Below are 25,392 nucleotides of genomic sequence, written 5' to 3' on the forward strand. Positions count from 1 at the left end.
CAAAAAAAACGAAGTGACAAATTTAAAAGTGGTCCACATAAAAAAACACAAAAAAACAAAGTGACAAAACAACTCTGTAGGAATAGTGTTTACGAGCTTCGTTATCATCTCTAAGCCTCGTCTTTGAAGGGCCTCTGTCTGGTGCCGGCCTGGAAAGCGCTAGGTCCTGCTGCAGAGGCTGAGGACCCAGATGCAGAGATGCATGAGGGCAGGGTAGGGCCTGGGATGCACTGCCTGCAGGGGCTGTCTAGAGCCTCTGATCCTTTCTTGGGTCTCCCCGCTGTCAACAAGCATCCTCTCTTGTGTTTGGCTGAGACTTTTTCTGGGGGGTGACAACCTGGCCCTCGGTTTCAAAAAGCTGGGGCCAAAGGGGCTGCAGCTGCCCTGTTGGCTGCACCTTCATTCCCACATGGGGACGGTCCAGCCGTGTCTGCAGGAAGAACAGCCGCTGCCCACGTGTGCAGAGCAGTAGAGCCTGGGTGCCAGGAACACACAGGATGTCCCTGGAGTCTGGGAGACGCTGGGCTCGCCTAACCATCTTTTGTTTCACTGTGACTTCTTAAAGCCAGAAATTAGATGTTCAGAGAAACCCAAATCAGCAGCCTGAGGCTTCAGAGCCTGGTGAGTGCGTGGGCGGTGTGGGCCCTCCTGAGGCTGGCTGGGCGGTGAGTCCCTCCCTGCTGGGGTGTCGGGGGGCACATGTGAGCTCATGAGATGCACATGGGGACTGTGCACACTTTCCCCCAAACATCTGGCAGGGTCCTGCTGTCCCCCCCCCACCTGCCCTGCATCCTCGGTAGAATCTAAGGTCTGACGGCGGGAGTCGTCCTCATGTCGCCCCCAGCTTGGGGGTCCCACATCCTCCCCAACTTCCCGTGCCGCTGGGGGTGGGGCACGGCCGGGGCAGCACTTACCCCCCGCCCGAGCCGCCGTGCTTGCTGACGTGCGTGCGTGGCTCGCTGGAGGCCAGCTTCAGCAGCTCTGTCCACTCCCGCTCCCACTCTTCCTCCGTGTACACCAGCCCTGACTGGCGCAAAGGGGGGCGGGCTCAGGAGGGGGCGGCCACTCCTTACCCTCCACCCAGGCGAGCCTGGCCGAGAGCCTCACCTCCCGGTTTCGTCAGCCCCTGGGCCTGGGGCACCTGTTAGTGGCCGAGGACCATCCCCATTTGCTCTGACAGAATTTGTTCAGAACCCCCAGTCTCCAAGCTCCATGCCATTGGGAGTCCACCCAGCAATAGGGGTCATTCCCAGGGGTGAGAACGACCTGTACGCGCACGGGGCAGGGCGCCGGCCACTGACACGTGTGCAGGGACCCGGGCAGACCCATCTTCAAGGGCTTCCAGGCCAGCAAAGGGCCAGTGCTCACCCAGGTTCAGGGAGGAGAATTCCCTTTGGACTGAGCACACACACTGGGGCTGGGGCCGTGGGCTGTGCCAGGGCCAATCTGTGGCTGCACCAGCAGTGACCTGACGGGTGACCATCTAATTCACCATTCAGGTCGGGACAGCCTTGCGAGTGAAGGCGATTGGTTTTCATAATTACACCAGGACGGGTGGGGGAAATGGACGTCTGGTCGCTGTGGGCAGGGCTTGACTGTGGCAATGGGCTCCTCTTTAGTGGGTCTGAGTGGGGGACGGAGCCGCTGTTGCTGATCTCACAAGACAGACTTGGCCTCGGGGCCCAGATCCGGACCCCGCTCTGGCTTTGGCCACGCGTGGCGTGGTCCCGGCTCTGCCACGCCGACAGGTACCTACCTCCTTGTTCTGCTGCGTCTGCTGCCACCTCCATCTTCGCTTCAGGGCCTCCCTCTCGGCCCCCGTCCTCATCATGGTGTAGAGAGCTTTCCGCAAAACCAGGTCCCGGTCGTGAAAGCCCCACATTCCTGCAGCCGGGAGGCCCATGAGGGGCAGAGGAGAGAGGAGGGACGTGAGGAGGAGGGGGCAGGTCGGCAGGCGCTGAGACCACCACCGCCTTCCAGCCTTGGCCCCCGCAGCTGTGTGAGCAGATTGGCGCAGTAGCCAGCTGTTCAGTTCTCACGATTAGCAAGCAGCTGCCCTCTGTGCTCCCTTGTGATGTTTCCCGTGGATGCAGGCAGCGGTGAAGGAGCACGGCCCCTCCTTAGAGCAACGACAGTTTCACTAAGTGCTGCCTGTCTCAGGGGCCCTTGGCAGGCTGCCCCCAACCTCTCAGGTTTGCTCTGAGGGATATAATGTTTGTGGTCCGGGCTTTGTGTTCGAGTGGGAGAGAGCCTGTGGGGACAATCGGTGATGTGCCCTCACACAAGGCCCAGAGCCAGGATGGCAGTCAGACTCCGGCTTCGTCGGGGGTCTGCCGCATCTGATGTCTGTAGCCCTGAGGCATTTCAGCACACATCCGGGGCCTGTGGGGAGCACCTGCTTCTGAAGGAAGTGCCCCTCCCGGCCTGTGCTGGGTGCCCAGGGGTCAATAAAGACAAACCAGCACATCTCTGAGTACACCTTTGGCGCAGCTCAGAAGTGGCCAAGAAACCCAAGCAATGGAAGAAGCATCGTGAAAGAGAGATGCAGCTCTGGCTACAGGGAGAGAGTGGGGGAATTCATTCATTTGTTTAATTGAATACCATTAATTCCACTTAATTCCACACTTATTTCACAATAGGGGTGAGGCACCATTCTAAGTGCTGGGAATATCCACAGCAGCAACAAGGACAGACTAAATTCCTAAAATCTCACAGAGTCCACATTGAGGGGAGGAGAGGCAGTCATCAAATTAGCATGTAACACCCTATGTTGCGGGCAGTAGCACCATCGGGGGGATGAAGCAGGCCAAGAGGGCAGAGTGGTGGGTGGTTTGGTCACGGCGTGAGTGGAGACATTGGAGCAAAGACTTGAGTGGTGGAGGACGGGGCGGAGTCACAGGAAAAGGCCAGGGCTGGCCCCGAGGAGGCTCACGTGGCATACTAGGGAGGGAAAGGTGGCTGGAGCTGGGATGGAGGGGATGAGGTGGAGACTGGAAAGGTGGACTTGAAGTGAGCTGAGACCCCCTGGAGAGCTTTCAGAGAGCAGTGACCCGCACTGACTGATGATCAAAAGCCCAAACTGGTGTACATCCTTTAGTGCAAAGACACGCGGATAACCTTGGGCTGCTGCGGGCTTTCTGTCCAGGGATGCTTTGGTCTTTTTCTGCAGCACAGACGGAGGGAGGTGGCTATCAACCCTCCTTTTATGAACAGGCTGAGCCGAGCTTTCTCATCCCTCAGACCTGCCTGCAGCCTCCTCCCAGGCAGGGCAAGTCCCGGGTCCAGTCTACAGGCCATGGCTCCTTGTTTGGGTCTCTCTTGCAAAGAGGGTCTCCTTGTCCCATACATGTTTGCCCACAAGCCTGACCCCAGGATTACCATCATTTCTATGTGTGCCCCACACCCTAGGTCAATGCCAGGGCTGGACAGCAGGTCCAGTAAGTACTGCTGGTGAGTGTGGCATGGACACTTTGGGCAGTCCTGCTCCTGTGGGGTTCAGCAATTTAAGTACAAAAGGGGAACAAAGTATTGGGAGAAAAGAACCAACAGGCCACGAGTCAAAGGCTCAGTCTTGGCCCAGCCTCTCTTGCAGCTGGAGTGAGGGCCACCTGCAGAAGGCTTTCTCTTCCCAGGCAGACCTGGAGGGCCTGCTGTGCTCACGGGGAAACACATGCCATCAAACAGGACCACAGTGGCATGTGGCCATCTGGTTTGTGGCCTTATCCACCCATGGTCATGCCGGGGACAGTGCCTCTGCATGCTGCAGTTTCAGAAGGACAAAGGCATTTCCATGCCTGAAACCTTTGCAAAGAGGCTGCTGGTTGACACAGAGGAGAGATCTCTTCTTTCATTTTCCTTCTCCAGGTTTTATACAGAACAAGGTAAAATAAGTTCCATAAGAAGGAGATAGTGAATACATTGCGATGGAATAGGACACAACTAGCAAAAATATGTTTTTGAAGAACAGCATGGAAAATTCTCAATACAATTTTAAGGGAAAAATGTTGGATTCTAAACTGTGAACACCGTGAGATCCTAATTTCACTGGAAGAATAGACAAAAGTGTGGAAGACAATATACCAAAATGTTAAAAGCAGCCATCGCTGGGCAGCGGGATTGCTGATTGTTATTTTACTATGATGAATGTGGAGTCAACAGACAGAAATGTGTTAGTTTTGAAAGGGAGGAGGTGGGTGGGTACCCTTGTCTTCCCCATCACCCCTTGTCAAGCCCATGGAATGTGGGATGTTCCCTTTGCTCTTGGGCTCCATCATCCTCTGGGCATCTCGGGGCCCTTTCCAGGTCCCTTCATTACCCTCTAAGCCTTTTCAGGCTCATCTCAGCCCACCTCTTACAGAATAGGCCTCACTACAGGTCTGAAGCAAGGTCTGGGGCGTCCTTGCTCTGGGACACAGCATCGGGTTAAGGTCATGTTTACCTGGGGAGGCGAGTTTGACCAACAAGGACCATACTCTCGTCGGAGGGGCCCATCCCTGGAGAGGGTCCTCATACTGCAGGACTGATAAGGTGTCACTGGCACTGATACTGGGGTCCCCGGCACAAATCCAGGTCTGCCTGTGTTGTAAGCCTGGGTCCAGAGGGGTTAAGTGAGCTTCCAGAAAGTCTACCGTTTCCTTCCATCATCCAAGTATTGCCACCCACACTTGTGCATTTGCTGGTGTCGTTTTTTGTAACCAGGAAGCTCACATCTCCGTTGGAGGAGGTTGCTGACCTCTCTGTGGTGTATTCTGACTGTGCCATGTTATTTACCCAAGCACTACCTATGTCTGTCTTTTTGTCAGTCTGAGTGCATCAGCTGCAGTCAGTGTGGTGGCCCCAGACCTACCCAAACTCATGCACAGCTCCCCAGACTTCCTGCTCGAGCCCAACAGGGCTTAGCCCCGACCCCAAACACCACGTTAATTTCTGCCTTTCTGCTTTATCTATGTGGTCTCCCTGCCTGGAAGGTCCTTTTTTATAGTCTTTCGAGTTCTTCAAGTCTCAGTAAAATCTCACCTCCTCCAGGAAGTCCTCTTTGATTGCTCTAGATCACGATGTTTAATGCCCATCCCTGCAGCTCTGCTCAGGCCTCCTTCTATCAGGACAGATCTTTTCTCATGTGTGCTCTATGTCCCCACCAAGCCTGCCAGCTGCTTGACAAGAAGGGCAGGGGTTGTTGGCTCCACCCCTTGGGGACTCTTCCAGATGACAGTGATGCACGTGGCTCTACTTAGTATATGATTGTCCTTTAATGATGCACAGAGCAGGCCTGAGCACTGCCACCCTCTGTCTACACTGTGGGGCTTACCCAGTGAGGCAGCGTGTAAAAGGCAGTTCCCGTCCCCTGTCGTGGCCAAAGGAAGAAGCCGTTTACAGCTCGTGCACACGGTGGACCACCAGTTCAGGCGACCTGGAACAGAAGCTCATGTTTAGAATCCCAGGACAGGCAGGGATGTTTGCTAAGTAAGCTTAAACATTGGTGGATGATTTTCTAGAGGATTCTAGAGAACTTCATTGGTAAGGTGGAGGGTTATGGCTACTTATTCTAAAAAAATATATAGATTTTTTCCTCTCTAAGATAAAAAACGGCCAAATTCTCCCATCAACTAGCAAGAAACTCAAGACTAAAGCCTTCTCTCCTTGAATCTGGGAACACATTTTACACAAAATGTAAAATTTTTCTTTGTGTAATTTCCTTGAACACAGTTTCCCCTCCCAAAAGTTATTTTTCTAAAAAAATACCATCCTTCTTTGTTGATGCATACATACCTTTGAGAGTATGGTTTACATTTATTTTTTTAAATTGATGTATAGTTGATGTACAATGTTTCAGATGTACAGCAAGGTGGTTCAGTTATACATACATGTGTATATATATATATATATATATATATATATATATATGTTCTTTTTCAGATCCTTTTCCATTGTAGGTTATTACAAGATATTGAATATATTTCCCTGTGCTATACAGTAGGTCTTTGTTGTTTATCTATTTTATATATAGTAGTGTGTATCTGTTAATCCCAGACTCCTAATTTATCCTCCCTTTCCCCTTTGGTAACCATAAATTTGTTTTCTGTGTCTGTGGGTCTATTTCTGTTTTTTAAATAAGTTCATTTGTATTATTATTATTTTTAGATTCTACATTCTATAAGTGATGTCATGTTATTTTTGTCTTTGGCTACATTTAATTTTATACATCAAAACTATTGTAGCTATTTTGGTAGAGTCATGTTAAATTTCATCAACACATCTCGAGACTTCTGCTTGCAGGAAGACAGAGTAGACATCCTCTCCACTACCCTTTCTACTAACTATAACTAAAACCCCTGGACATTACATATAAAACAACATGGGAAGACTGAAAGGTGGAGAGAAGAAGGTAGACTGGCTAGGAACCTCAGGACTTGAGGCACAACCTGGTGGTAGGTGCCCTGGGTTCCTCTTTGCCTCACAAACCCCAGAGTAGATGCTAGAGAAGGTTACAGTCTGGAAATAATGGAGGCTGTCAAAAAAATCATGCTCTCTTTAGTCAGAACACCAGGAGAGGGGCAGCTTAGCCAGACAGCCACTGCTTAGAAAACAGCTGTTCTATTCCAGCCACACCCACAGAACAAACTGTAGCCCTCCCACCACTCTTCTAGCAGAGGCTGAGTGGGGAGCTGAGACTTCATCCTTGCCAGGCTGCCATGAGTCACTCTCTACCCCCTCTCCCACTGCCAGGTGGTGCGGAGTCAGCACTTCAACCCTGCTGGATGGTAATGAGGATTCCACCCTTACCATATGGAGAACATATGGGGAGCCTGGACTTTCACTCCCATCTGATGGTGATGAGGTTTCCCCACTACCTCCCAGCAGTACCAAGAAGCCCATGCCACATTAGGTTCCAGCAGAGGCAGTGTGGAAAACCTGTACGTCCACCCCCATCTGATGGCTGTGAATCAATGGCGTCCTACACCTAACGGAATGGTGTCAGAGAAGGTCTGCTAAAACACAAGATTTAAATGATTCAGAGTCTTATAACTTAATACCCAAAATATACAATTTTCAATTGAAAATTATTTATACCAAGAACCAGGAAGACCTCAAATGGAATGAGGAAAGACAACTAACCAACACCAACACAGATGACACAGATGTTAGAATTATCTGAAAGAGATTTTAAAGCAGGCATCATAAAAATGCCTCAACAAGCAATTACAAACAGGCTTGAAACAAATGAAAAAAAAAAAAGAAAAATGTCAGCCAAAAAAAAGTCTCAACAAAAACAACAAAAGAAGATACAAGGAAAGGCCATATGAGGATTTTGGAACTAAAATAATCCAACAATTGGTTAAAAAAGTTCAATGGATGTGCTCAATAACAGAATGGAGAGAATAGAAGAAAGAATCTGTGGATGACAAGGTATAACATAGAAATTACAGAAACTGAATAATGGAGAGAAAATAAACTAAAAAAGATCACGTGACCATAGTCCCATAGGAGAGGAGAAATAGGGTAGAGCTGAGAAAAGTATTCAAAGAAATAATCACTGAAAACTTGCCAAATTTTGTAAACAAACAAACATATAAATATATGAATTCAAGAGGCTGAGAAAATTCTAAATGGGAAAAACCCATGGAAATTCATGCCAAAACATATCATAGTCCAATTTCTGTGAACTAAAGACAAAGAAAAAGCCTTGAAAGCTTCTAAAGAGAAATAACTCCTTACCTATATGGGAAAAACAATTGTAATGACAGTGAATTTCTTATCAGAAACCATAGAGATCAGAAAGAAGTAGAACAATGTTTCTCAAGTGCTAAAAGAAAAGAGCCATCAATCCAGAATTCTATGTACAACAGAAATATCCTTCAGAAATAAAGGGGAAATCAACACATTCTTAGATGAAGGAAAACTAAGAGAATTTAGGTTTCCAGTAGACCTAATTTAAAAGAATGGCTAAAGGAAGTTCTCTAGACAGAAAAGAAATGACAAAAGAGGAAATCTTCAAACATTAGGAAGGAACAACATGAAAAGAGCAAAAATATGAATGAATACAGAGACTTTCCTTCTCCTCTTGAATTTTCTAAATTATGTCTGACAGTTGAAGAAAAAATTATAACATTGTCTCAATGTGTGTAGAAGAAATACTAAAGACAATTATAGATGGTGGAGGATAAAGGAGCATAAAAGCAGGTAAGGTTTCTATGCTTCATAAAAGTGGTAAAGTGTCAGCACTTTATGTGTATGCTTTGATAAAGTATGTGTATATAACATAATATCTAGAGCAACCACTCAAAAGACTATACAAATAGACACACTCAACAAATCCTATACAAACTTCTGCAGAAAATGGCCAGTATTACCTTGATACCAAAACCAGACAAAGAAAATACAAAAAAGAGAAAAGTACAGATCAATACCTCTCATGAATATGATACACAATTCTTAACAAAATATAAACAAGTAGAACTCAGCATTTTATAGAAAAATTATACACTACGTTTAAGTGGGGTTTATTACTGGGATGCAAGGCTAGTTTAATATTTGAAAATCAATCAATTAATATAATTCACAATATTAACAGTTTACAGAAGAAAAATCACTTGATCATATCATCAATGAAGAAAAAGCATTTGACAAAATTTGATACTCATTCATGACAAAAACTCCCATTAAAACTAGGAACAGAGGGGAACTTTCTCAACTTGGTAAAGAACATCTACAAAAACCATACAGCTAACATCATACTTAAATGTTAAAGACTGAATTCTTTCCCCTTAAGACTGGGAAAAGGTGAGGATGCTCTCTCTCATCCTGCTATTCAACATAGTACTGGAAGTCCTAGCCAGTGAAATAAGTCAAGAAAAAGAAATAAAAGTAACACAGATCAGAAAGAAAGACCTAGCACTGTCCTTATTTGCAGATGACAGGATGGTTTATGTAGAAAATCAGAAGGAAGCTACAAAAAATACTATAACTCGTAAATGATTTTGTCAAGGTCACAGAATACATGATCAACATACACAAATCAATGGTATTTTGACATACTAACTCTGAACACATGGGCCTCAAATTTTTAAACATCATACTATTTACAATAGCTCAAAAATTAAATACTGAAGTATTGGTATAAAATAACATCTTCAGTACTTGGATGCTAAAAACTATAAAATGCTGATGAAAGAAATCAAAGAAGATCTAAACAACTGGAGAGACATACCATATTCACGAACTGGAAGACTCTCAACACAGTAAAGATGTGAATTCTCTCTAAATTGATGCATAGATTAAATGCAATTGCTATTGTAATCTCAGCAAGGTGTTGTGAAGAAAGGCGATTATTACCAATTTAGAATTCTATACCCCAGAAAAATAGAAAGAAAAAATTCATCACCAGCACACCTGCAGTAAAGAATTCTAAAGGGAGATCTCCAGACAGAAGGAAAATGACTCTATGGGAGGCAGGATATACAAAAGGAATAAAGAGACTTGAAAGGGCAAATATGTTGGTAAATACTGATTGTTTAAAGTAATACTAGTAATGGCTTTTGGGGATTAAATTATATGTAGAATTAAAACACATGACAGCAACAACACAAAATATGGGAGTGTGTAACAAATGACATAAATTCTAAGGTTCATACATTGACCAGAAAGAGGTAAAAGTGCTAACTTAAGATAAATTCTAATAACTCAAAAATGCATGTTGTAAACTCTAGGGTAACCATGAAAAGAATAATAAGAAATGTATAACTAACAAGATAGTAGAGGGGAAAACAATGATAAACATCCTTAAATAACTCAAAAGAGTAAAAGAAAGAGAAAATAGAAACAGAATAACAAAAAACAAACAGCAAGGTAACAGATTTAAACCAAAAGAGCATTTATATTAAATGTGGATGGACTAAATATTCCAATTAAAAGACACTGTCAGCCCTCCTTAAAAACCAGCTATATACTGTTGACAAAAGAAACCATAAATATAATGACACAGAAATTTGACAGTAAGTAGGTAGAGAAGGATATATCATTCAAAAATAAGCAAAAGTAAAGCTGGTAAAGTTTTACTGCTATCAGATGAAGTAGACATTATTAAGACATGAGATAAAGAGGGATATTTCATTGTGTGGTCCGAGCACATACTCTGAATGATTTCAAATTCTTTGAAATTTATTGATACAATCTTTATGTCCCACCATGTAGTCAATTTGGAAAATTGTTTACTTGAAAAGAATATATATTTATTCTGCAATTGGTAGGTGCCATGTGGTATATATGTAAATTAGGTTAAGCTCTTTATTTATGTTCATCTAATCCCTAATGATTTTTTTGGATATTGATTCTATCATTTATCAAGAGAATTCTGTTAAAAACCTCCAGTTTTGATTTTAGATTTGTCTATTTCTCTTTCGAGTCTGTCAATTTTTGCTTTATATATATTTTAGGCTAAATCTTAGGTGTATACACATTTAGTACTGTTATATTTTCAACTGACTTGACTGTGTTGGGGTTTCCTAAGCTTGGGGATCTGAGCTTGGACACAGATCCACTGTGTGCACAGTATCCCCCCATCCCTGCTTCTGCAACACCCATGGGGTTTGGAGGGCAAGGGAAACTGACGTAAACATGGAACTCGTGCTGCTTGCTATGCTGTGAGTGATGAAGTCCTCTGTCTCTGACCCAGGAGTCTCATGTCTTTTGCCAGCATCCTTGAACCTGTGTTGGGCTAACTAGCTAGCTTGCAAGCAGAGTAGGATCTTCACAGTTCTGGACAGTTTTTTTTTTCTTTTTTTTCTTTTTTTACATCTTTATTGGAGTATAATTGCTTTACAATGGTGTGTTAATTTCTGCTTTATAACAAAGTGAATCAGTTATACATATACATATATTCCCATATCTCTTCCCTCTTGCATCTCCCTCCCTCCCACCCTCCCTATCCCACCCCTCTAGGTGGTCACAAAGCACCGAGCTGATCTCCCTGTGCTATGCGGCTGCTTCCCACTAGATACCTATTTTACGTTTGGTAGTGTATATATGTCCATGCCTCTCTCTCGCTTTGTCACAGCTTACCCTTCCCCCTCCCCATATCCTCAAGTCCATTCTCCAGTAGGTCTGTGTCTTTATTCCTGTCTTACCCCTAGGTTCTTCATGACATTTTTTTCTTAAATTCCATATATATGTGTTAGCATACGGTATTTGTCTTTCTCTTTCTGACTTACTTCACTCTGTATGACAGACTCTAGGTCTGTCCACCTCATTACAAATAGCTCAATTTCGTTTCATTTTATGGCTGAGTAATATTCCATTGTATATATGTGCCACATCTTCTTTATCCATTCATCCGATGATGGACACTTAGGTTGTTTCCATCTCCTGGCTATTGTAAATAGAGCTGCAATGAACATTTTGGTACATGACTCTTTTTGAGTTATGGTTTTCTCAGGGTATATGCCCAGTAGTGGGATTGCTGGGTCATATGGTAGTTCTGAAGATGGGGATGAGATTCCAACAGAGACCGGGCTTTCTAAAAGAGACAAGACATGGGACCACTGGACTAGGTTAGGAGATGGGAAAAGATGCCCTAGGATCCTGTAGGGAACTCTCTTACCCAGGTGATAGGCAAAGGGCCAGTGACTAAGGGCCTAACTGTCCTATCAACAACTGTTTAGAGGTGAAGCAGTGAGAGGTAGGGCTGAATGGGGGCTGATGCTCACTCCCTTCCTGTGTGACTCCAAGGAGCCCCCAAAGTTGATACAGGGCTTCTGGTGGACCAGACCATGGAAAGTTCATTTGGCTGAACTGCAAAAGTGCTCAGATGTGAAAGAACTGCACCTGGCTCTCTCCCTCTGAACCTCCTGGTCCCTCCCTACTTCTCTACCCTGATATCAGCTGCTTTCATGAAAGGTCGTAGGGATGGGTCCCAGGTCTCCCTGCCCCAGAGGAGGACCAGAGGTCACATGTATCTGTCCAAGTGAGCTGGGACACCTCATGGAGGAGAGGAGCTCAAACTTTTATGGCTCTGTTGGAGAAAGGTGCCAAAGTCACCATCCCACACAGTCACAGGAGGAAGGGGCATCTGAGTTCAACTGATGGGGGTTGGGTATGCTCATAGTGGGGAACGGAAGCTTGCGGGATCCTGTGAGCAGTAGTGCCCTTGGGTCTAATCCAGGGCAACCTTGTTGCTGCTTCTACACTTGAATGTACCACAGGGATTAAGTCCACATGAATGGACATCCCATCCCATAAGTGCCAGAGGGGATTCTCCTGATCAGAAGAGTCACAGGTAGAGAAGGGCCAATGGGGAAAATGCTCCTGCCATTTACTCCTCGTGGATGGGTCAGGGTTGCATGTGAGGGCTCTACCCACTGTGTCCAAGCTTTCACCTTGTAGATGGTGACTGCTGGCCTGCACATCAGAAGCTCAGCCTCGGGGCCTGGACTGTGTGATATCACACCTCAGCCAGGTGGTGGCTAAGTCCCCCCAAAATTCAGGGGCCTCCTTGCCAAGTCAAGTCCCTTGGGATGCTGTTGGGGATTCGCAACGCTCAATCCCTCTGGCAGTCAAGGAAAACTGCTGTATCTTCAGCCCCCACACCCCACTGCCAAAAGAAGGTTCCTCCTTAGGCTCTGGGTTGAAGGTGCAATATGCCTCAGCTGGGCATTCTAGTTGGTCTTTTATGACCTCCAACTTGCAAATCAGCCTCCTGTGAGTGGAGCCAGCCTATCAGGCTATGTTGGAAGTGGTCCAGCAAACTCTAGGCATATTTGCTACTTTTGGGGCCCTTTGAGTTCCAAGTGTCTGTGGCCAGTGCTCTTGATGACTGGAACCTCTGGCAAGGGGAGGCGGCATCCACCCAGAAGTGCCCCTTGGGGTTTCAGACTTGTCAGATCCCTGACATGGCTACCATGTTCATCCCTTTGGGAAAGCTGCAATTAACCTGCTACTGGACTCCGGCCAAAACTGGACACCTCCCCCGTGGAGGCCCGGTGACCCTGGCCTGATATTCCCATTTTGGGGTGGTCAACTCAGCTTCAGTGCAAAACAAGGTGAGAAGTGCCCAATGAGCATCACTCGTCAGATGCAAATGGTGTATTCAAGCACACAGCAGGCCTGGTCACAGCAGCCTCTGGGTTTTACATGAAAAAGTGGCAGCTGCCCCTCTGGAAGAAACTATCCCCCACGCTGAGCCTGAAGCAGAGCTGCTGGCTCAGCAGGGCCCTGGACGCACGGAAGCCCCTGAATGCCTGGGCTGTGCACTGATGCATCAGCTAAGCTGAGCCTGGTAGTGGTGGCTGGACCATGGTGGCTGTGTGGTCCCAGTGCCAGCTCTGCAGATACCAAAGTGGACTTGGTCATTCTGTCCAGTGGGCAGGGCTCAAGGCTGTTCTCATAGCTCTGGCCAGCACTCCCTGGAGGAAGTTCGTTATATCTTTACTGACCCTTGGGCTGTTTGGCCTACTGGTTGGGTCTGTTACTTGGAAAACTACAGACTGGTAGATTAAAGACACACTTTTTTGGAGCCAGGAAATGTGATGAGAAATCACACATGCTCATCAAATTGTCTGGGTCAGTCTTGTCCACGGGCATGGTGAGGGCCTGTCCTCCAATGAGACTAACTGGAATCAAGCTGCTTGTTGAGGCTGCACCTCTCAGACCACCACCACTGCTGCCTGGACCCCTTGCTGCACTGCACACGGTGACTGCCACCACACAGGGCCAATGAAGGAAGGACTCCTAGGTCTGATGCAGAGGCTGCCACTGCACACCACACCTGGGACTCCTGCCAAGAGTCAACCTGTTTGTCTTGTGGTGGAGGAGGATGCCCTGCCCCTGCCTGCTCCTGGCGGGCTGACTGTCAGCTTCGCCTCACCGCTGTTGACACTTTCAACAGAGTTAACTCAGGCCACACCACTGTGACCCTTGAAACTAATCCATGATATGCTTTTGGCTTTCCAGACCACGTTCAGTCTGACAATGAGAAAAGGGAACACTCTTGCACTGCTGGTGGGAATGTGAATTGGTACAGCCACTATGGAGAACAGTATGGAGGTTCCTGAAAAAACTACAAATAGAACTACCATATGACCCAGCAATCCCACTACTGGGCATATACCCTAAGAAAACCATAATTCAAAAAGAGTCATGTACCAAAATGTTCACTGCAGCTCTATTTACAATAGCCAGGACATGGAAGCAACCTAAGTGTCCATCATCGGATGAATGGATAAAGAAGATGTGGCACATATATACAATGGAATATTACTCAGCCATAAAAAGAAATGAAATTGAATTATTTGTAGTGAGGTGGACGGACCTAGAGTCTGTCATACAGAGTGAAGTAAGTCAGAAAGAGAAAGACAAATACCGTATGCTAATACACATATATGGAATCTAAGAAAAAAAATGTCATGAAGAACCTAGGGGTAAGAGAGGAATAAAGACAGAGACCTACTAGAGCATGGACTTGAGGATATGGGGAGGGGGAAGAGTAAGCTGTGACAAAGTGAGAGAGCGGCAAGGACATATATATACTACCCAATGTAAAATAGATATCTAGTGGGAAGCAGCTGCATAGCACAGGGAGATCAGCTCGGTGTTTTGTGACCACCTAGAGGGGTAGGATAGGGAGGGCGGGAGGGAGGGAGATGCAAGAGGGAAGAGATATGGGAACATATGTATATGTATAACTGATTCACTTTGTTATAAAGCAGAAACTAACACACTATTGTAAAGCAATTATACTCCAATAAAGATGTTAAAAAAAAAAGAAAGAATGAGATGGGTTTCCATGTGCTGACAATAAAAAACCTTCAAGATATATTAAGCAAAAAAATAAATAAATAAATAAAAAGGGCATTCAGTGATGGGCTAATAGTCGAGATACGCAATGAGCTTTCCACATTCCCTACCACGCCCAGGCATCCGGTACAGCTAGCCCTCTAAAAAAGAGACTCAAATGACTTCTGGCTCTCCCTCTCTCCTCTTCTGGGTGTGTACCTGTTTTAGTCAGCTCATGCTGCTATAACAAAACACCATAGACTGGGAGGACTAAACAGTGGAAATATATTGATCACAGTTCTGGAGGCTGGAAGTCCAAGAGCAAGGTGCTGGCAAGGGCTCTCTTCCTGGTTTGCAGACAGCCGCCTTCTCACTGTGTCCTCATATGGCAGGAAGAGAGCAAACTCTGGTCTCTCTTTCTCTTCTTAGAAGGACACTAATTCCATCATGAGGCCCCACCCTCCTGACATCATCTAAACTTAATTATCTCTCCAAGGCCCCATCTATAAATAACATCTCATGGAGGGGGCGTGTTAGGGCTTCAGCATGTGGATTTGGGGGAGACACAAACATCCCATCCATAATGGTACCTTAGTATGGCAGTTTGTTCACTGTATGTCTGTCCTAGAAAGGGATCATCCCCATTCAGCTCTTCCCTAGTAATGATCAGGATGAACAGTGTAGGGGGTTACACAGAGCTGGCTGGAAAATTTAATTCCATCCTGACCATTTCTAGGTTATATTAAAATTGCTTGTAAAATTGCTTCCAGTTTATGAATGGTTTTATCTTACATTTCTAATGTTATGTGAAATTACTAGTGACATATTTGGGAATGAAATCTAATGGTCACCTCTTAGGGCCTTCAACTCCTTGTGAAATTTCAATCAAGTGAGAATGTTTATGATACCTATTTTCAACAAGTTGTGAAAGTAATTAAAACTTTTTTTTTTTTTAGGAAAGAATAATACTAAGAGGATTGGAACAGTTGGAGGGGCATCACATTATTTACAATAAGCCATCTGTCATTATTAAGAATACATTTTAATAAAGGGTGTTATTGTTTCAGTAAATAAATAATGAAACATGAAGGATAAGAACTGCAAGTAATACTAGAAAGTAAAGGCCCTCAAAAGTACATTTAGTTCAGAGTCAGAGAGTCAGAGTCTAACAGATTACCACATTAACAAAGTTTAATATAATAAACCTTGCCAGGGTTTCATTTAAATGGGGGTACTAATCAGCTCTACAGTGCATTTTTGACTAAGATTCAGTAATTGCATTTTAATGATAAGTGGGTTTATTAATATAAAATAATGGTACCCTTAATTCTAAATGAGAATGTATTAAAATTAACATTACAAAATTAAATAGACCAGCATCTATTACATGAAGACACTGATGCTTATGCTAACAAATTGGTAAATTCTCGCCATGCGCAAGTTATCTTATTAAGGCTAAATGAGAAATGCAGTCAAGGGCCTCACATGACAGTGTCCCTGGATGGCTGGTCAGAGACATAATTAGAAACAACATGTCTGCACTTAGTAATTTTCTTTTCTCCAGACTATGAATTAGCAACCTGTTTCACCTTACTTTTATAAAGCCTTTATATAAACAACCAGGCTGGGAGAAATGAAAACTGGGTTGCCACAAAGTGAAAGAAAACGACAAGATTCTTGCTTATAAGGTATGAAACTCAACAGAGTGGCTGTCACACCTAAGAGCCCGACACATCAAATATGAAAGTGGCTGGACCCCATCCATTCTCTGAATGGGATCTGAGCTGGCAGTGGCTACTCGCAAGAGCCAGTAGGTGCAGCGGACAGGGTGGGGGTGGGGGCCTGCCAGGGAAATGGGGGGAGCGGGAGGGGACATGCTAATGAGGCCTGTGGTCTGCATTTATGACCGACTTCCCGTTCTTACTCACAAACCCCCAATCTGTCTGGTGTTTCTCAGGTGAGAGGAGATTCCCTGCCTGCCCCTGTGGAGAGCCAAGTCTGATGTGTTCAAGACAATCTGTGCAGCTCCATGCCCCTTGGCAGGGACGGGCGTTGGCGTGGCCACAGGCTGCCACTTGGCCCATGAGATGTAACAGGAAATGTGCTGGGCAGCTACTGGGAAATTGTTGGTCACCCTTCAAAAGGGAACATGGGGCCTCTCCCTTGCTGCCCTGGATGATGCTGGGTGCGGATGTGTCACTGGGTGCATCTACAGCCACACTATACCCGAGTGGAGGCAGCACTGACCTGCCAGCCGAGGGCAGGAGGGAGGAGGAGAAAGGTGGGTGTGCCTGGGTTCCCCACTCCCCCTCACCCAGGACACTGCGGAGCTGCCAGTCCTGCCCCCAGACTTACTGTGTGTGGGGTATAAAAATGTGGGATGCAAAGGTAGAACTCCCGCAGTCTGTGTTAGGGTCTCTCCTGCTCACAGCAGGACCCACGGTACACCCGCCAGCTCTGTGTGGGGTGCATGTTCCCATTTTACAGACAAGGAAACAGACTCAGGGAGAGAAATAAACCTGCCCAGGGTGCACTGACTCTTAAAGGAGCCCTCTCACCCATGGCAAAATCAGATCATGAACAAAGCTGGTCTAATTCAGTCGGACATGGTTGAGTTTGGGGCGAGCAGTTTTAACTTCTCTGAGCCGCTATCATTTCAAAAAACAGATGCTTCACCAAGTAGCAGAGCTGCAGCTCAAGCGAAGTAAAATTCCGCATGCCGTGCAGCGGGGCCAAAATGTGTGTGTGTGTGTGTGTGTGTGTGTGTGTATGAAGTCGCAGACCAGTCCTTCTACCAGGCTTCTTTGGAGAGACCAGGGGCACCCAGTCCCCCTTTCCGGTATGCTCTTGCTCTCTCTTGCTGGTTTCTCTCATTCTGTTTTTTCTTTGGAAGTTTTGAAAAGGGCTGAGAGCAATACTCCCATCCCTCAGGACCAAGCAAATGCCAACTCTCTGTCATAATCTGCTTCAGCTCATGCCTTTCAATGTACTGAATAAAAGAAAACAACACTAAAGATCAAGTTTAAGTTCCCTTTATGTGCCTCCCCAATTTTCATTCTCATTCCTCCCTCCCCAGAGGGACCACCACATGAATTTGGTAACTTTTTCATTATATAACACGAAGATAATGTCTTTTAAGTTATGTCATAAGCAACATTAATATACCATTAAATGTTGAAAAATGTGTGCTGTGCACAAGGCTCTGCCTCTAGTTTCCACATCAAAACCATATTATCTCCTTCTCTCCCATGTTCCTTCCCCTGTGGTCTCTGTCTCCCTCCCACCCCCACTCTCTGGGATCACCAGTGTCCAGGCAGAGCAAGCTTATAGAGGAATGGAATATGGAATAATTGGCTGGGACTCAAAAAATTATTAGCACAAAAAACAAAAGAAAAGAAAAGATATGGGACATTCTTGTAGAGAGACTAAAGAGCCATAACCAAATGCAACATAGAGACTTTGGGTCTTGGAATGAAAAACAAATTAAAAATGAGATTTGGGGGCTAATTGGGAAAATATGAATATGAGCTCTGTATTAGATAGCATATTAAGTGAATGTTATTTTTCTTAGGAGTGATAGTGTTCTGGTTTTATAGGAGAATTTTCAGAAGATACATATTTGCAATACAGATTCAAATGGTTCAGGAAAAGTTTTATATACTTATGTATAAGTTTTTTATATATATGTGTGTATATGTATTTACATACATACACACACACACACACACACACACACATATATATATATATATATATATATAGAGAGAGAGAGAGAGAGAGAGAGAGAAATAAAACAAACGTGACAAAACTGAAAATTGGTGATTCTTGGTGCAAGATTTATAGATACTAATCTTACAACTTTCCGTAGATTTGAAAATGAATGCCATGTGAGTCTGTCCCAGAGTTTTACACGTATGAGTGGAGACGTTCTATTCTGGCCAAAGACAATTCCTCACTTGTAAAGGAATTGACTCACTTGTCTAAAGTTTTAAAAGATTGGTTGAATTCAGTTAAACATATTTGGGGGGAACCTAACTGATGCTTGTTGGACTGAACCTAACTGATACTTGTTGGACTGAAATTTTCTCCTCTTCAATAGATGAGTTGGAATTTTAACAGTTTGGTTATAATGTTTTATTTTTTCAGAGGCACAGAGCCCTGAAGCTTACAGGTGATTCCTCTGACACATAACATGTCCATGCCCTTTCACACCCATGCAGACAACATTCATAAATCACCATCCTTTTCAAGGCAGACATGCTAATCAATCATCACTCTTCCCACAAAGGAGACAGAAGACCTGACCATCCTTGATTCAGAGCTTTATGTAATAATGGCCAAAGTTGACAATGATGCTGGAATGAATTATTCACCCATAAAGTGGGCTTTGGAAAATCTGTATTTGAAGAACTGAGACCCAAGGGTCTAAGATAGTGAAGGGCTTGGAGAGGCAGCTGTCAGAGTGGTTAAGTGCAGGAACTCTGGGGGTAGACTTCATGAGTTCAAATCTCAGTTCCATTGTTTCTTAGTGGTGTGACCTTGGGCAAGTTACTAACCTCTCTGTGTCTTGATCCCCTCTTCTGAAAAATGGGGATAGTAACAGTGTTGACCTAATAGAGTTTTTGTGAATAATATATTATTTAACATTTGGAAATCATTTAAAACAGGGCTTGACATACAGAAAGCATCGTATATGTGTTTTTGTTAAAACAGGTCCAAAACCCTTGGTTAAATCAAGGAGTGTATTTACAAATAAACCAACGGTAAATGAATGAATGAACCAATACCCTTTGGCTTAAAAAGTACCTTCACATACTAAGGTCCTTTTGGGGGTAAGCAGGGTTGCTTTCGCATTCACAGAGGAAACGTCTAAGAAAAGGAAGCTCTTTTTGTGCAGACTGACTGGTGCTGCTCAGTAAGGTCCATTGGTGCACAAGGAGGTGAGGAGCCATCTAGGAGCTTCTACTGGGCTTCGCTGCAGTATTTTTTTTTTTAGAGGTTTTGCTTGTTTACTTGTTTCACCTCATTGCTTCATCCAAAGCTTCACATAATGGTGTATGGCCATCTGATTCTGAGAGGTGAATGCCAGAAAGAGAAGACAGTTCACCACTTCTTTGGGTGTGAACATAGGTGAACCTTGTTCATTTTCTGATTGACTCACAACTTTGTTCACTTTTGGTTAATTCCTCCCTACCCCAACCCAAGAGTGACCCTGCCTCATCACCCTCCTTGCACCATCAAACTTCACCCAGGCAACAGTACCACTGGCCACTTAAAATGATTGCCTGTTTGTTTATTAATTTTATTTTGCTGCAGTACTTTTATTGAATTTTATAGAAGTATCAGTTCATAGCACATTGGGAATTAAAAAAAAAAGTGGCCCTTCGGTACACATGGCTTGAGAAGCACTGTCTAGAGGTCACTGGAAATGCAAATTACACTCTTGAATCAAGTAGGTGTCTGCAAATAGCATGACAATTTTTTTGCCTACCTTCATTGTTTAGGTTGTGGTATTTGGAGAAAGAGACTTTAAAGAAAAAGTCTTTAAAGTAGGTGTAAGGGGAAAGGAATTCTGTTAGGAATATAAGGGAGGAATAGGAGCTCAGCTAGCCTTATAGGTACCAAGTCCAAGGGACCAAAGAAAATGACTCTAAACACTCTGAACTATTTCTTACATCCCTATAAACTCCCATGATTTTTACTTTTGTTATTCTCTATTTAATTATTCTCAATTTCTCTGTAAGGCTTAACAAAAAGTAATTTAAAATACTAAATTATTTTAAACTGTGTGCATGTGTGTAGAACAGCAAAGAAAGTGGGAGAGGAAGGCTTTGTCATCCAATGTTAGAAGAGAGAAGCCCCCATCTCTGAGGCAAGGGGGAGGACATAGGTTTAAAGAGAAAAAAGGATCAGAGAAAATAAAAGTCCTCTGTGTCAACAGTCCTTTGAAACATATATCTAAGATTGAAGTAAAGTGTGGTAAATCCCTAATGACCAAAAAATAAATATGGAATGGAAATTAGAAATATGCTCTTAACCTGCAACTACCTGTGGGTGGAGACATTTTGCCCATTTAATCACTACACAAGAACCAGAAAAAAGGCCTTGAGGCCTGTGATGTGGGGAACTGGGATTGAGGACCCCTTCCCTACTTTCCCAAACATAAAGTTAGGACCCTCAAAAACTATTCCTTGAGTCCAAGGATTAGAAGTAATTTTCCTACTGGCAAAGGAAGCTAAGAAGTACATTTGTCTCTTCTAGACTGGGATTAGCACAGGAGAAAAAAAAAGAAAGCCAAAAACAGCTTCTTCCAGAAATGTTGTAACTATTAACTTGGCTCTGATTTGAGCTAAAATTGATTTGTGGCTTGGAACCCCTAAGCCAAGAAATTACCATAAAAGTTGGTTATAGGACGGTAATTTCCCTTGGGAGTCTGGCAAAAACGGTCAAACAAATATATCGCTCAACGTCACTGAGTACACTCTCAACACAGACCATACAAGATTCCCACAGATAAATGCCCTGCTCACAACCCCAAATTACAAACCTAACAGGAAACAAGCTTTGTAAGAGCCACAGACACAAAATCAGCTATTCATAGATATCTATGAACTTGAGGTTAAGAATTGTCAGCTAGAGACTATAAACAAGTATATTTAAAATGTTAAAGACATAAAAGAATGAAACAGAACATGACCAAAGAATAGGAGGTAGGTTTGGAAAACAAAAATAGAAGTTAAAAATGGAAGATGACAATTAAGATAAAAAACTCAGAATCAGTTTAATAACAGATTAGACATCACTGAAGAAAAAAATTAATATACTTGAAGATAAGTCAGAAGACATTATCCAGAATGCAACTAAGAGGGGAAAAAAGAGAGAGAGAGAGAATACATAAAAGAGGTTATGAGACAAGAAGAACAGACCAAAAAGTTCTAACACTGTCTAACTGAAATTTGGAAAAAAATGAGGCCAAGGCAATAGTGAAGAGATTTTGACTGAGGATTTTCCAGAAGAAATATATAGAAATAAATTCACAGATTTAATAAGGCTAAGACAGTTCAAGTAAGACAAACAAAACTAATATGTTCCTTATCAAATCCTTGTGAAACTGCAGAATATTAAAGACAAAGAAAAGATCTTAGAGCAGAGTTAAAAAAGATTATTCTCAAAGGAGTGGCAGACTGACAGCTAATGTCTCAAAAGAAACAATGGAAAACAGAAGTCAATAGAATAATGTCTTCAATGTGCTGAATGAAAATAACTGGTAACCTAGGATACTATTTCTAAGAAAAATGTTTTTCAAAAAGGGGGGTAAAACAAACACATTTTAAAACTAATAAAAACTGAGAGAGTTACACAGCAGACACTCATCCAAGAAAATTCTAAAGGATGAACTTCAAATAGAAGGAGGATCTAATATGTAAGAAGAAATGAAGAGAAACAGAAATGGTAAATATATGGGTAACTCTAAGTGAACACTGACTGCATAAAACAATAATAATAATGTCTGATGAGATTAAAAACACAGAACTAAAGTACTGATAAATGACACTAACTTATAAATCAGGAGGGGTGGTGAATAAAATGAATCCAGTGTAAGCTCTTGGTATTATCTGGGCATAGGTTAAGATGTTGATTAATCTGAGATGTGATTCATATGCATATTAGATTTTTTAAGGCAACCTCTCAATAACAGATAGAGAGTGTATACCTTCAAAACTAGTAGAGGAAAAGAATAAAATGATTAAAAAATAATCAGAAGATTTAAAAGAAGGCTTGTAAAGGGAGAAAAAAACCCACATAGAACAGGGATAAATAGTGGTTACACTAAAAATTACTGCATTCACTAAAAGATAAAAGTTGTCAAACTGATTTTAAGAATAAAGCAACCACAGGCTGTTTACAAAAGACACATGTAAAACATAGGCATCCAAAGTGCTAAAGGTTAAAGTATGACAAATGGTGCAAATTTTAACATAAAGAAAGCTAGGATAACTGTATTAATATCAAAGGCAAAAAGCATGACTAGAGTTAAATAGTCACTTCACAATGTTAAGCAACTCAATTCATAAATATGTAACTTTAGTTGCTGTATCTAATAACATATCTTCAGATTTAGATATGATTAAATATCTATAAAAATAAAAGAAGATACAGACAAGTGTACAATCATAATGGGAGATTTTAAGGCATCTCTCTCAGTAATTAAAAGAACAAGTATAAAAAATAGATATATAAATTTGAAAAATACAGTTAATGACAAAATGGACATATGCAAAACAATGCAGTCATAACAGAAGACTATATTCTTTTCAAGCACACATGGAAAATTAAAAAATGAACCATATTTTGGGCTATAAATCAAAAGTATGTACACATATAGACCATGTGCTCTGACCACAGAGCAATTAAGCTAGAAGTCAATAACAACAGTAACTAGGAATATTTCAAAGATTTTCCATATATTTAGAAATTGAGAAACAGTTCCAATAATTCATGGGTCAAAGAATAAATCAAAGTGAAAATTAGAAAAATTTTGGGGGCTGTATAATAGTGAAAACACTACATTTCAAAACTTGTGGGATGTAGCTAAAATAATCAGAGAGAATTAATAACTTTCAATGCTTATAAGAGAAAAGAAGAGGGGCTAAGAATTAATGAATTAAGCATTCATCTCAGGAAGTTAGAAAAGAAACATTAAAAATGTAGAGAGAGACCTTCAAGATGGTGGAGGACTAAGACGTGGAGATCACCTTCCTCCCCACAACTACATCAGAAATACATCTACATGTGGAACAACTCCTACGGAACACCTACTGAACACTGGCAGAAGACCTCAGACTTCCCAAAAGGCAAGAAACTCCCCAAGTACCTGGGTAGGGCAAAAGAAAAAAGAAAAAACAGAGATAAAAGAATAGGGATGGGACCTGCACCTCTGGGAGGGAGCTGTGAAGGAGAAAAAGTTTCCACTCAATAGGAAGCCCCTTCACTGGGGGAGACGTGGGGTGGGTGGGGGGGAAGCTTCGTAGCCATGGAGAAGAGCGCAGCAACAGGGGTGCAGAGGCTAAAGCAGAGAGATTCCCACACAGAGGATTGGTGCTGACCAGCACTCACCAGCCCGAGAGGCTTGTCTGCTCACCCGCTGGCCGGGATGGGTGGGAGCTAGGAGCTGAGGCTTGGGCTTCGGAGTTCAGATCCCAGGGAGAGGACTGGGGTTGGCTGCTTGAACATAGCCTGAAGGGGGCTAGTGTGCCACAGGTAGCCGGGAGGGAGTCCAGGAAAAAGTCTGGAACTGACTAAGAGGCAAGAGTCCATTGTTTTGGGGTGCGTGAGGAGAGGGGATTCAGAGAACTGCCTAAATAAGCTCCAGAGACAGGCATGAGCCGTGGCTATCAGCGTGGACATCAGGATGGGCATGAGACACTAAGGCTGCTGCTGCAGCCACCAAGAAGCCTGTGTGCAAGCACAGGTCACTATCCACACCTTCCCTCCCAGTAGCCTGTGCAGCCCACCACTGCCAGGATCCCGTGATCTAGGGACAACTTCTCCAGGAGAACACATGGCACGCCTCAGGCTGGTGCAACGTCATGCAGGTCTCTGCCGCCGCATGCTTGCCCCACATTCCATACCCCTCCCTCCCCAACCCGGCCTGAGTGAGCCAGAGCCCCCTAATCAGCTGCTACTTTAACCCTGTCCTTTCTGAGCAGAGAACAGACGCCCTCAGGTGACCTACATGCAGAGGCAGGGCTAAATCCAAAGCTGAACCCTGGGAGCTGTGTTAACAAAGAGGAAGAACCCACAGGAGCAGAAGATTAAACCTCCACAATCAACTTGATGTACCTGCATCTGTGGAATACCTGAATAGACAACGAATCATCCCAAGATTGAGGCGGTGGACTTTGGGAGCAACTGTAGACTTGGGGTTTGCTTTCTGCAAATAATTTGTTTCTGGTTTTATGTTTATCTTAGCTTACTATTTAGAGTTTATTATCATTGGTAGATTTGTTTATTGATTTGGTTGCTCTCTTCCTTTTATATATATATATATATTTCCTTTTTCTCTTTTTCTGAGTGTGTATGTGTATGCTTCTTTGTGTGAGTCTGTCTATATAGCTATGCTTTTACCATTTTTCCTAGGGTTCTCTCTGTCTGAGTTTTTGTTTTGTTTTTAGTATAGTTTTTAGCACTTGTTATCATTGGTGGATTTGTTCTTTGGTTTGGTTGCTCTCTTCTTTCTTTCTTTTTTTAAATTACTTTTTAATTATTATATTTTTAATAATTTTTTATATTTTTTATTTTAATAACTTTCTTTTCTTTTCTTTTCTTCTTCCTTTTATTCTGAGCCATGTGGCTAACAGGGTCTTGGTGCTCCAGCCAGGTGTCAGGCCTATGCCTCTGAGGTGGGAGAGCCAAGTTCAGGACACTGGTCCAACAGAGACTTCCTGGCTCCACGTAATATCAAATGGCTAAAGCTCTCCCAGAGATCTCCATCTCAACGCTAAGACCCAGCTCCACTCAACAACCAGCAAGCTACAGTGCTAGACACACTATGCCAAACAACTATCAAGACAGGAACACAACCTCTCCCAATAGCAGAGAGGATGCCTAAAATCATAATAAGGT

The 25,392-nt window shown here is 43.5% G+C and overlaps 1 protein-coding gene across 1 annotated transcript in view; it reads right to left on the reverse strand.

Moving 5' to 3' along the window:
- OTUD7A (OTU deubiquitinase 7A) overlaps positions 1–25,392 on the reverse strand; it is a gene marked incomplete at its 3' end in the record, with an annotated part of 366,278 nt that overhangs the window by 45,208 nt on the left and 295,678 nt on the right. Inside the window, exons 7-9 of the mRNA XM_081228494.1 lie at positions 5,309–5,410; positions 1,757–1,884; positions 915–1,027 (exon numbers count right to left, since the gene is read on the reverse strand). Of these exons, the coding sequence (XP_081084620.1) occupies positions 915–1,027; positions 1,757–1,884; positions 5,309–5,410 (343 nt within the window). The remainder of the gene's footprint in view (positions 1–914; positions 1,028–1,756; positions 1,885–5,308; positions 5,411–25,392) is intronic.

This window comes from Mesoplodon bidens (genome assembly GCF_964165515.1).
Source record: "Mesoplodon bidens genome assembly, chromosome: 3".
NCBI classification, from domain to species: domain Eukaryota; kingdom Metazoa; phylum Chordata; class Mammalia; order Artiodactyla; family Ziphiidae; genus Mesoplodon; species Mesoplodon bidens.